Source organism: Macaca thibetana, chromosome 8 (assembly GCF_024542745.1).
Source record: "Macaca thibetana thibetana isolate TM-01 chromosome 8, ASM2454274v1, whole genome shotgun sequence".
Taxonomy (NCBI): Eukaryota; Metazoa; Chordata; class Mammalia; order Primates; family Cercopithecidae; genus Macaca; species Macaca thibetana.
In genome coordinates this window covers 53930643-53944305 of record NC_065585.1, presented here as the reverse complement: position 1 = coordinate 53944305, position 13663 = coordinate 53930643, and the positions used below count along the sequence as shown (strand labels likewise).

The 13663-nt window shown below is 37.4% G+C and overlaps 2 protein-coding genes across 3 annotated transcripts in view; one reads left to right on the top strand and one right to left on the bottom strand.

The window, feature by feature from the left end:
- Window positions 1–13663, bottom strand: part of PIP4P2 (phosphatidylinositol-4,5-bisphosphate 4-phosphatase 2) — a 724054-nt gene that overhangs the window by 135331 nt on the left and 575060 nt on the right. The window lies entirely within an intron of this gene.
- The window catches only part of LRRC69 (leucine rich repeat containing 69), a 137359-nt gene that overhangs the window by 43685 nt on the left and 80011 nt on the right, over window positions 1–13663 (top strand). The window contains exons 3-5 of one of the 2 annotated variants that reach the window (XM_050802632.1): window positions 646–772; window positions 3574–3646; window positions 11420–11615. The exons of the other annotated variant lie outside the window; for it this stretch is intronic. Coding sequence (XP_050658589.1) covers window positions 646–772; window positions 3574–3646; window positions 11420–11615 — 396 coding nt within the window. The remainder of the gene's footprint in view (window positions 1–645; window positions 773–3573; window positions 3647–11419; window positions 11616–13663) is intronic. 2 annotated transcript variants of the gene reach the window in all.

Genomic DNA, 13663 nt, shown 5'->3' with positions numbered 1-13663 from the left:
GGAGTTCTTCCTGGGCCTGACCAATCTGTTCTCTGTAGGACAGATAACTGTAGGGTAGATCTTGTCTACCCTCATTATACCATTTCAATAGTTTCTTTTCTAAATTTTGTGATCATACAGAGTGACATCAAAGTTAAAGGCCCTCCTGAGGCTGTATACATGTAATAGAGTGGTCTTATTGGCCTACATGAGATAGCTCCTTTGAGAATAGTATGTCAGGAGGACCTCAGATCTTTGGCTCTGTTTCTGTTTTCAGTAACTTAGTTCCTTTGCTGAGTGTTTAATAGTTTGATTCTATAGGTCACAAGGTTCGGATACTCTTAAGTTGCTCAAATGATTTATAAATGGATCATCCATTTATAAATTGTGGTTTTACATATCCTTGGGATGGTTTGTAATATAATTTTAATGAACTTAACTGCTCTAATTAAAAATTAAATTGTGTTTTAATTAACATAAAGTGAGCATGAAGCTCAAATGAACTTTATTTATAAACATAATTTTAGGTATAAGTGAAATAATTGTTTAAAATATTTTGAAGTTTTCTTAGGTTACATAGATCTGAGCAAGGGGGCTTAAATTATTTCTTTTTTTCATTTGAAGTTGGATAATACATGAGTCCATTAAACCTCCATATGTTTGCAGTTGACAACACTAAATCTGGGAAACAACCTTTTAGAAGAAGTTCCGGAAGAGATTAAATATCTTACATCTCTGAAGACTCTCCATTTATCTGGAAATAGGATCTGCAGATTTGCACCTGGAGCCTGTGGTAATTTAGTCAACAAGGAGCAACATTATAGCATCAAATTTAATCTCTCATATTTAATAATATGAAACTGAAATGAAAAAGAATTTTGCATGTTTAGTCTTTTTTTTTGTGGGAGGTATTTACATACTACTCTTGAAATATAGGAGGAATGGCCGGGCGCGGTGGCTCATGCCTGTAATCCCAGCACTTTGGGAGGCCGAGATGGGCGGATCACGAGGTCAGGAGATCGAGACCATCCTGGCTAAACCGGTGAAACCCCGTCTCTACTAAAAAATACAAAAATTAGCCAGGTGAGATGGTGGGCGCCTGTAGTCCCAGCTACTCGGGAGGCTGAGGCAGGAGAATGGCGGGAACCCGGGAGGCAGAGCTTGCAGTGAGCTGAGATCCGGCCACTGCACTCCAGCCTGGGCGACAGAGCGAGACTCCGTCTCAAAAAAAAAAAAAAAAAAAAAAAAAATATAGGAGGAGACAGCATTTTTAAAAAAAGTATTGTATCATATGTTTATTTACATGTAGACCTAAGAAAATAAGTAAGCATCAGTGTTAATGAATTTTCCTCTTTGTAGAATCAATATAAAGTCAGATCGTGAATCTGGGGACTCTTTTCCCGAGCCAGAGATAATTCTATTGGAAAGTCAAATCAAGTAAAGCTCTACCGTAGCTTTGTTCTTTTCACTTTTTATTCTGTCTTAGATATTAAGTCACACTTTTTGATCAAGATACTAAATTTAAATCAATTTGGGGAAAATTTTAAAGAAAATATATGAGATCCAGTAAGTAGCATTTTTTTCTTTCTTTTTCCCATTAAGTAATAATTTCTCCATTCAAGTTGATGCTATTCTTATTTAATATTCCTAGAGTGGGCTTAAGGACAAATGTATGACAAAGCGATCTAGATGGCTTTTATAGCTTTATCAACTAATGCAAGGTACTTCACCACTTTCTGTGTTGGTCCTTAGTAGTAAAACTAGAGAAATATTATAAAATTTATAAATTTCTATGAACTTTTGAGGCACAGGTGCTATATATAATCATTGTAATCTTCACACAGAGTTTATTAACCGCATTACCACATACAGCAATAAATTAGGGGTTATATTTGGCAAATAGCACAAGTAGACTCTAGTACTGTCTTTTTAAAGGTACTTTAAAATCTTAGGTCATATATCTTGGAAAAATATTCTTTTCCAAAATAATAGATGTAACGAACAATTATTGATACTTGAACACATTATATATGCAAAGCCATAGACCAGAATTCAGTTACAAATTTACCTTGGAAGAAAACAGTTTACACTAAAAATGTTAAGGTCATGCAAATCAATAGATAATAATATTTTATGACCTATACTGAGGGGACAAATGTAAGTGCAACCTGATATACATAAACAATATTGAACACACTAATTTATACTAATTAAGGCTCTATAAGGAATTTTCTATCATGTTGCCTTTAAATTTGAGATAAGTTAGGTATATGTATGTCTGTATCTATATCTATATAGATATATTTTATATATGTATGTAAAAATTTTTTGGAGTGCTCTTGAGTGTCTTTAGTGTCTATATTTCTTTTTAAAAATAATTGTTTTTTTAATTGACAGTTAACAATGGTACATACTCATGGAGTACATAGTGATATTTTGATACATATAATATATAGTGATCAGATCAGGATAATTGGCATAGCTCTCATTTCAAACACTTACCATTTCTTTGAGTTGGGAACATTCTTGATTTGGGGTTGTTGAACTTTGAAAATCCCATGTGATTGACCTAAGTTATGTACTATGTCAGGTCCTGATGATTCAAGGTCAGAAGTAGTTTGATGTCAGGGAGTTTAATGCTGCCCAGCATGGGTCTGAACAACCTTGTTGCATTACATGACCCTGTTTCCCTGACCAGAGCAGATTGATCAGGGCTGGAGTTGTATTCCAAACTAAGCTTGTCATATTTTCTCTTTCTTGGGAATTGTGATAGAGTCTAAAACAGTTTAATTGGTTTGAGATAATTACATGACCTTAGGCAGAGGTTGCAAACTGGTGGCCCATGGGCTGAATCTGGTTCATAAATAAATTGATTCTATTTTGTTGGCCTTTAAAAATCTTTGAATTAGGTGCTCATGTTTTCAAATCAGGAGAGTTCACATAGAAGTCTGGATCTCTGGCTCTTTTTAAAAATCTGTTTTAAAAAAGAAAGATTTAGCAACACTGCAGTTGCATTCCCATATAACAATTGCCAGAGCTGGCTGAATGGTGGTGGCCCTGTCTGACATGGCATGGGATTATCATTTTGATTCCTGTGGACAAGCGAGTTTGAAAGCTCTGTCTTCCCTGTCTGTGAACATTCAAATTCAGAAGTTGTAATATGGTTATGAGTACATAGAAAAATAGAGCAAACATGTTCAAAAGAGAGAATGGAGGGAGGAAAGAGAGTGCGAGTAAGATATTATAAATACGAAAATGAGAGAAGCTGTAATGAAGAACTAAACTATATTTTCTGCAGAGATATTCAGACAGTACATTCTTAGGTTCTGGGTGCCTTTTAGCCTCTGATTCCAGTTTGTGATGAGCCTAGTTGCATACTCATTCCTCAGGCACAGTGATGTGAGTTAGATCTGTAACTTTGCGATAAATCACTCCTTTTTGCTTTAGCTAGTTTAAGAGGGTTTCTGTTACCACCACCAAAAGAGCCTTGGCCAAGGCAATAACCAGAAGGAAAATAAAGGTATGTAGAAAAGTAGAAAGTGACTAAAATGATCTAACAGATGGCTAAAGTGACTAAAATTATTTTTCTAACAGATGGCTTACAAAATTTAATACTGCTTAATCTGAACAACAATCATCTTATGCAGCTTCCTCAAGAAGTCAGCAGGTAATTTTGTTTATAGCAAGACTTGGTTAACAATCACACCCCTCCTCTATCCCCACCCTGGTCATTTGAAAGCATTATGCCTAGCAACAAGTCCCTGTGGGATTTATACATAGCAAAGAGGGATCTGAAGGACTGAGGCAAGCCACTAATTTTAAGCAGATGATTCTTTAAACACTTTGGAGAAATGAGAAACAGCATGACTTGGTAATCTTTAGTGTAAACATTGGACTTTGAAACATAAAGTTCTAAAGCTGATGGTCTCATTGATTTCCCACCTCTGAGGTTCTTGGAGCTTGGATAGCCACAGAATTGGGCACATTAAATGTTATTTCGCATGTGTATTGTAAACCATTTTGAGTTTGATGGAAAAGGTAATATAAAAACTAAGGATTTAAAACTGCTTTGTCATTTTCATTTTTAAAAACCCCACATTCTATTGTCATTAACCAAAAAAAAAAAAAAAAAGCTGTTTTTCCTTATCCTACACATCTGCACAGACAGAATGCCTTTCTGGAGCCAGCTGAGAGCCTTGTCCTTCTGTAGGCAAAACATGCTCTTGGGCTTTTCCTCTGACAGATGGAGAGAGAACTCTGTTCAGGTTTACTTTGGAGACTCCCTTTATTGCCTGTTGAGCAGAAACAGATGTATCACAGAGCAAGAGCATCCAGAGTTTTAAAAGAGAATACAAAACTTTGAACAGTCCTCAACACAGGGCTCTCTGCAGCACCTAACATCTATTCCAATTTACTTGTCTGTACCTCTAGCCAATGCATTAGTTTTTTCCAAATATATTTTTATAAGGAAAGCAATATTTTAAGTCAGAGCAACTAGAAAAGAATTGAATTAATCTAATTTCTATAGAAGATAAATATTTCCAGCAATGAAAATGCCATGCTAATAGTTGTCTGCTTGCTTTTCTATTAATTCAGCTTATCAATTGATTTATATATTGATGATGATATAATTTAAAAAATCCCTTGGGAGATCTCGTGAATGAGGTTCAGGGCATATCTCTGTGCAACTAGATGTATGCCTTTGGGCAAGTAAGTTAACTGCTTTGAACTGCTGCTTTCTCATCTCTAAAGAAAGAATTTTGAATAGATGAACCTCAAAGTTTTTGCAGCTATAACATGTTATGATTTCACAATTTCATACACTTATCTCTGTTTGTAATACAAATTACAATATTCAAGGAATCATGTAAATCTAAGGGAGTATGTTACAACGATGAAAGAATGCTTTCACTGAAAAAAGTAGGATTGCAAAGTGTATAGGTCTATTCTGTTTTATAGTTAACTTTGGGTTGTCTGTATTCTGGCCGTATCCTAGATATTGACTAATTGATCATCTGTCTAAGCAGAATTCCATTTTCAGAGCCGGGGAAAGTTTCTTCACCTTTCTATATCTTAACATCTTCATCTGCAAAATGAGGATGATGATAGTGTTTTCTTCATTGGACTGTTTTGATGGTTAAGCGAATTCATACAATATATTTAGGGTTGAGCCTGGGACATAAAAGGTATTAGGGTTGAGTAAGTGCTCAATGGATGTTAGCTTTTATTATTATTGGTTATTATTTTTATTCTAGCTTCTTTCCATTTCCTTTGTTCACTCATTTCCAGAGACAAAAGAATGACTTCTTAGTGGATTTGGGTGAAGCATTGAGCACGTGTAGTTTGACATTCTCCTCTTTTCCTGCCATGAAGTAAGCAGCAGCCTCAGCAGGAAAGGCTGTGAAGGGGTGGAATATTTAATACAGAGGAGGACTAGCAGGGACTCAGAGTGATCATGTCAGCTCTGTGCTGATGTTTAATTTCCTTCTCTCTAAATCCTATATCTTATTTCTCAATTTATTTAGAACTTAGGAGAGGGAAAAGGGAGTTTTGATTTTTGACTTGTTTAAACTACAGTTCATGGACTTGGAGTCAAGTTTGGGCAGGTAAGAGTTTTACTCCTAAACAATTCTGTCATGGCCAGCACTGCACAAGCACAGGAGGAGGACAGCATGGGCATCCTGGTGACAGAATGAGTTTGGAAGACAGCGAGAGAGAGAGAGCAAGGGACTAAGTCGGCAGGCTCAGTTCTTTCTCCAAATTTGTCCATCAGTGAAGTTGTTCTTCAATCTCCTGGGGAAGACAGATGTCAGGGAGAAGCTGCAAGTATATCTCCTGTAGATGCTCTTTGGAAAAGTACAACATCTCCCTGCTTTGTGGAAATAGAAACAATGGCAGATGTTTGTTTCTCTCCCTCCTCTTTACTCACACAAATGAATGATGGACAAATGAACAATAGGATGAGCTCATTTTATTGCCTTGAAATAACAAAAAAGATGAAAAGCCAACTCCCATGATATAGTAAATCAGATATAATAAAAATAATGATTATAGAAATGATTAATGAGGAAAATTCCCCCTTTCCCCACAGGACCTGCTCCACACATTTTCACTCCATTTCGGTGCTGAGTTGTCCTTCTTTGACCCTTTATACTGCAAAGAACTTTACTTCCTGTTTTCCTGAGAAATTTGAGCTCCCTCAATTCCCTTCTTTCCAGCCTCTTTCTCTCCATTGTTCTATTTCTTTCCTCTCTCTCTTGCTTCTTTATTATCTCTCTCTAAAGTGTCCTGTGTCTATTGCTTTTGCTTCCTGTGTAACACATTGTAAATTCTCTTCTGTCTTCTCCATTCTTTTTTTAAAATTATTATTATACTTTAAGTTCTAGGGTACATGTGCACAATGTGCAGGTTTGTTTCATATGTATACATGTGCCATGTTAGTGTGCTGCACCCATTAACTCGTCATTTACATTAGGTATATCTCCTAATGCTATTCCTCTCCCCTCTCCCCACCCCACGACAGGCCCTGGTGTGTGATGTTCCCCTTCCTATATCCAAGTGTTCTCATTGTTCAGTTCCCACCTATGAGTGAGAACATGCAGTGTTTGGTTTTCTGTTCTTGCAATAGTTTGCGGAGAATGATGGTTTCCAGCTGCATCCATGTCCCTACAAAAGACATGAACTCATCCTTTTTATGGCTGCATAGTATTCCATGATGTATATGTGCCACATTTTCTTAATGCAGTCTGTCATTGATGGACATTTGGGTTAGTTCCAAGTCTTTGCTATTGTGAATAGTGCTGCAATAAACATACATGTGCATGTGTCTTTATAGCAGCATGATTTATAATCCTTTGGGTATATACCCAGTAATGGGATGGCTGGGTCAAATGGTATTTCTAGTTCTAGATCCTTGAGGAATTGCCACACTGTCTTCCACAATGGCTGAACTAGTTTACAGTCCCACCAACACTGTAAAAGTTTTCCTATTTCTCCACATCCTCTCCAGCACCTGTTGTTTCCTGACTTTTTAATGATCGCCATGCTAACTGGTGTGAGATGGTGTCTCATTGTGGTTTTGATTTGTGTTTCTCTGATGGCGAGTGATGATGAGCTTTTTTTCATGTGTCTGTTGGCTGCATAAATATCTTCTTTTGAGAAGTGTCTGTTCATATCCTTCGCCCACTTTTTGGTGGGGTTGTTTTTTTCTTGTAAATTTGTCTGAGTTCTTTGTAGGTTCTGGATATTAGCCCTTTGTCAGATGAGTAGATTGCAAAAATTTTCTCCCATTCTGTAGGTTGCCTGTTCACTCTGATGGTAGTTTCTTTTGCTGTGCAGAAGCTCTTTAGTTTAATGAGATCCCATTTGTCAATTTTGGCTTTTGCTGCCGTTGCTTTTGGTGTTTTAGACATGAAGTCCTTGCCCATGCCTATGTCAATGGTATTGCCTAGGTTTTCTTCTAGGGTTTTTATGGTTTTAGGTCTAACATTTAAGTCTCTAATCCATCTTGAATTAATTTTTGTATAAGGTGTAAGGAAGCGATCCAGTTTCAGCTTTTTACATATGGCTAGCCAGTTTTCCCAGTACCATTTATTAAACAGGGAATCCTTTCCCCATTTCTTGTTTTTGTCAAGTTTGTCAAAGATCAAATGGTTGTAGATGTGTGGTATTATTTCTGAGGGCTCTGTTCTGTTCCATTGGTTTATATCTCTGTTTTGGTGCCATCTCCATTAAGCTACCAACGACTTTCTTCACAGAATTGGAAAAAACTACTTTAAAGTTCATATGGAACCAAAAAAGAGCCCACATTGCCAAGACAATCCTAAGCCAAAAGAACAAAGCTGGAGGCATCATGCTACCTGACTTCAAACTATACTACAAGGCTACAGTAACCAAAACTGTCTTCTCCATCCTACCGTAGATCATTTTCAAAAGTCGTTACTGTCCTTTACATAGTCAAATATAATGACCTTTTTTTTCTGCTGAATAAAAATTACATAAAACTATTCAAAGCATTTTGGCAAATGTACACACACCAATAACATGTAAAACATTTTCTTCAGCCCAGAAATTTCCTCATGCACCCTTCCAGTGAATTCTTACCTCTCATAAGCAATCAATATTCTGATTTCTGTCTTCTTTATAAATTAGTTTTACCATTCCTAGAACTAAATAAATGGAATCATATAGGATATACGTTTTTGTGTCTGTCTTCTTTTGCTTAGCATATTTTTTAAGACTCACATAACTGTTGCATTTATTAATAGTTCATTGGTTTTTTTTGTTGTTGTTGTTTATATTTATTTTTTTGAGACAGAGTCTGGCCCTACTCACCCAGGATGGAGTGCAATGAAGCGATCTCAGCTCACTGCAATCTCTGCCTCCTAGGTTCAAGTGATTCTCCTGCCTCAGCCTCCCGAGTAGCTGGTATTACAGGTGCCTGCCACCACACCCAGCTAATTTTTGTATTTTTAGTAGTGATGGGGTTTCGCCATATCAGCTCGGCTGGTCTCGAACTCCTGACCTCAAGTGATCTGCCTGCCTCGGCCTCCCAGTGTTGGGATTACAAGCATGAGCCACCATGCCTGGTAGTTTTTGTTTATTCTGAGTAGCATTTCATTGCCGGAATAGGCCCTAAATTATTCGTCTTTTCTCCTATTGATGTATACTTGGGTTTTTTCCAGTTTAGGGCTATTATGAATTAAGTTACAATAAACATTATTGTACACATCTTTTTGTAAACATGTTTAATTTCATTTTCGTTTAAATTTCTAGGAGTAAAATGGAAATTTATTTCTCATAGTTCTGGAAGTTGGGAAGTGAAGATCAAGGTGCTGGCAGATGTGATGTCTGGTGAGGGTGTACTTCCTGGTTCATAGAGTGCCACCTTTCTCACTGTGTCCTCACAAGGTAGAAGGGACAAGGAGTTCTCTGGGGCCTTTTTTGAGGACATTAATTACATTTATGAGGTTTACCCCCTCATCATGACCTAATCATCTCCCAAAGGCCCCGTCTCGTAATACCATCACAGTGGAGATTATATTTTAACATATGAATTTTGAAGAGACACAAATATTCAGACCATAGCACTATCATTTCTCTAATACCATACGATCTTGATTGCTGCAGCTGCATTGTAAGTTTTGAAATAAGGTAATGTGAGTCTTTTGATTTTATTCTTTATAATAGTTTGGCTATTCTAAGCCCTTTGAATTTCCATATACATTTTAAAATTGATTTGTCTTTTTTTTTTTTTTTTAACGTGGGGTCTCACTATGTTTCCCAGGCTGGTCTTAAACTCCTGGGCTCAAGCAATCCTTCCACCTTCACCTCCCAAAGTTATGGGTTTACAGCCATGAGCCACAGCACCCAGCCCGAGTCAAGTCTTACACAAAAAAAGCTGTCAAAATTTTTATTTGGATCTATTATTGAATCTATAGATCAATATTAAAAAGTTGATATCTTAGCAATATTTTTCTATTCCTGAATATAATGTATCTCTACTTTCATTTAGAGCCCCTTTACATTCTCTCAGTCATGATTTATAGTTTTCAGTGTAGAGGTCCCTCATGTCTTTTGTTATATGTACTCTTAACTATTTCATGAAGGGTTTTTTATACATTACTATAAATGGAAATCTTAAACTTTTATTTTCTAATTGTTTGTGGCTACAATATGGAGATACAATAGATTTTTAAAATATTGACTTGGTAGTTTGTGACTCTGTGTTAGTTCTACTAGTTTTGTTTGTTAGTTTGGATTATCACTCTTTAACATTTAAACTTTTGACCATCTCTTCAATTTTGAAATTTTCTTCTCTCACACCTTCAGAGATTCCTTGCTAATCTGGTTCTTCTTCTACTTCTCTGGTCATAACTTTGCTGGGTGCCTTTAATTTTTAATGGTCAGTTGTTTATATTTCTCAAGAATCTTTCTATTGGCTTCCTCTCTTTTCTCTCTGCCCATTTTCTTTTGTTTTTCCTGTCAGTCCCATGTATTCATATGGCTTCTACTGTGTATCGAGAAATCTATAGAATCCTCAGAATTCCCTTTGCTAGCACTGATGACTTCCTAACCTCCAGTCTCCCATTTTCAACTGCCTAAAAATTTAGTTCCCTCATTCTTACATTACTTCAATCTTTTTTTTTTTTTTTTTTTTTTTTTTTTTTTTTTTTTTTTGAGACGGAGTCTCGCGCTGTGTCACCCAGGCTGGAGTGCAGTGGCGCGATCTCGGCTCACTGCAAGCTCCGCCTCCCAGGTTCACGCCATTCTCCTGCCTCAGCCTCCGAGTAGCTGGGACTACAGGCGCCCGCCACCACGCCCGGCTAGTTTTTTGTATTTTTAGTAGAGACGGGGTTTCACCATGTTAGCCAGGATGGTCTCGATCTCCTGACCTCGTGATCCACACGCCTCGGCCTCCCAAAGTGCTGGGATTACAGGCTTGAGCCACCGCGCCCGGCCATTACTTCAATCTTAACACACTTCAACCTTGAGATCATTACATGTTTTCACTCTTAGCTTTTCAAACAGACACACCTGCATTAGAATTTTGACATTGTTACCTACCAGATAGGTAACTTGGGAAATTTATTTACTGCCTCTAAGAATGCTTTATTTTCCTCACTTTTAAAATAAGAGTAGTAATTCCAACCTCAGAGTTTTGTTGATGATTAAATTTAATGCACAGGCATGTAGTTGTGCTTAGTAATGTTAATTGCCTTCTGCTTCCTTATTCATAATATTTTTTCTTAGCTTACTATTCTCTCTTATTGCCCTATTTTATAAGTTCTTTTATTCAGGGCCAAATTCAAAATGTCAATTCTTTAGAAAAACTTGCAATATGCTTCAGGAACCATATCTGCAATTACAGAATCAAATTTCCTTAACCTTTTTCTCCTTAGCCAATGGTATTTGCTGTTCTCAGTTTATGGCTCTATTTAATATCTCCTTCTAAACCATGACATCCAAAAGGGCAGAATTTGTGGCTGATTCATCTTTGAACTTCCACAGCAATTGAGCAGTACTCATATCTATTTGGTACTAGGTATATTTATGTCTACGTATGCTTATGCCTGTACCTGTATCGATCTGTATACATAGGTGTGTCCATGTTCTCCTTGTCCTCTAGCTTTCTCTTGGATATGAGAAATGTATATGTATAAAGGAAGGAAATAGAATTTTCTTTTTCTTAAATCTAGGTTTTGATTACCTAACATACTTTTAACATAAGCCATCTGATTACAAAAGGTCTTTAAAAATGAAATTTCAGCAAAAACTTTTTATACTTATGATTCACAATAGTTGTAAACACTTGACTGAAGAAAGCTCAGATGAGCTACAAAAAATAAACTTACACATGGCTTCTGCTAAGTTGGGCCTATATAGTGGACTCTGTTATTCTTGTGAGTTTCATTCATATACTTTGGTGTTTTTTTTTTAGATTAAAAAGTCTTACTTACATGAGTATAAATTATAACCAACTAGTCAGCATTCCTAGAGAACTTTGTTTTCTTAAGAATCTTGTTGAACTTCAACTTAACTACAATCAGCTGATATGCATACCTGAAGAGATTAAGTTCTTGAAGAAGCTTCAGAAATTTTTGCTAGCCAGAAACAACATTGGAGTTTTGCCAGAGGTGAGCAAAACGTGGAGCCACACCACTTTGTTGTTGGAGAAGAACTCAACATGATGGGAGGTGGTTATAGATTAGATTTGGGTATCTGAGTATAAGCCACCACTTGCTTTCCCTCAGATTAAATGTAGTCAGTTCCCAAATCCCTATGACAGAGGAAGGCTATAATTTGAATTATCTCACATAGCTAGGGCTGCCAGATTTAGTAAATACAAATATAGAATGCTCACTGAAATTTGAATTCCAGACAAGCAATGATTAAATTTTTTTGCTATAAGTATGTTGCAAATATTTCATGGAATAGACTAAAAAACATATTTATTGTTTGTCTGGTATTTCTTTTCTTTTTTTTTTTGAGACAGAGTCTCGTTCTGTTGCCTAGGCTAGAGTGCAGTGGTACGATCTCGGCTCATTGCAACCTCCACATCCCAGGTTCAAGTGATTCTCCTGCCTCAGCCTCCTGAGTAGCTGGGATTACAGGAAGACACCACCACGCCCAGCTAATTTTTGTAATTTAATAGAGACAGGTCTTCACCATGTTGGTCAGGCTGGTCTCAAACTCCTGACCTCGTGATCTGCCCACCTCGGCATCCCAAAGTGCTGGGATTATAGGCGTGAGCCACCGTGCCAAGCCTTGATATTTCAATTTAAGTGAGCATTATATATTTTATCTGGTAACCATGTATACAGAACAAAATACAAGTTCATTTTGGCTTTGGAATGTGTACTGGCTCTCCTCCTTTTCTCCTTCATATTCACTCTCTGTCCTGCCTTCTGCTTGGGAGACTGACCTGTGTGGGCAGCAGTGAACTCCTTTGTCTTCTGGTTTCCTCTTGGATATGGCAGATGAGAGGCACTAGCAGGAAGTGACAGGGCAGGAGGATAGCGAGTAGTTGATGGTATTCAACTACTTGAATTGTGGGTTGGCTGTGTGCCTTTCTGGAAGGCCACAACTAATGAACTAATAACATACTTACATGGGTAGATAGATAGATAGACAGATAACTGGATAGATAACAGGGGATTTATTAGGGGAATTGGCACACATAATTATGGAGACTGAGAAGTCCTACAGCAGGCTATCTGCAAGCTGAAGACCCTGGAGTGCTGGTAGTGTGACTGAGTCCAACTCTGAAAGCCTCAGAACCAGGGAAGCCAACTGTGTAATTCTCAGTTGGAGGTCAAAGGCCTGATTACCGGAGGTGGTGGCTGGAGGGGAAGGGTACTGGTATAAATCTTAGAGTCTAAAGGCTGGAGAGCCCAGAGTTCTGAGGTCCAAGGGCAGAAGAAGTGTCCCAGCTCCAGAAGAGAGAGGAAATCACTTTTTTTCATCGAAGTCACTAACTGACAGGATGGTGCCCAGCAATACTGAAGATATATCTTTCCTACTCCTTCTACTGACTCACACACCCATCTCTTCTAGAAACAAGCTCACACAGACACACCCAAAATAAAGCTTTACCAGCATTCTAGGTATTCCTTAATCCAGCCAAGTTGGCACCTAAAATTAACCATCACACTAGACTTCTTGTAGTTCTATCCCAAACAACTGTTTACTCTTAATGGAACATCATTTGTTCCAAAGAACTCAAAGAATCTCAGCTTAAACTTCACTTTTTCCAGGAAGCCTTTCCTGACCTCCTAATACCAAATTTTCCACATGTCACTGTTTCCTTAACCCTTCGTAACACTTCTCATTCTCATAGCACAACTTTGCCCTTGCCTATTTGTGAGTTTTTAAACCTTCATTGAATACTCGTGAGGGGTATACACATGCAAAGATTAGAACAAGGCAGCAACAAATATCAACAGCAATAATAGTGGCAGTCATGGCAGCAAAAATGAACAAATGAAAATGAAAGAGTCGACAGCAATGGAAGTAATGCTATGAAGTGTTTTCAAGTAGGGTGGGAAACCCTTATATCATAACATGAGATACTGAAGGAACACATTGGAGTCTGAAAATCTCTGCAGCTAATACAATACAAAGGAGAGTATCATGGCAATGGAAGATTATGTAGGACTTAAGAAGAGAACTCCCTTCAAGGATT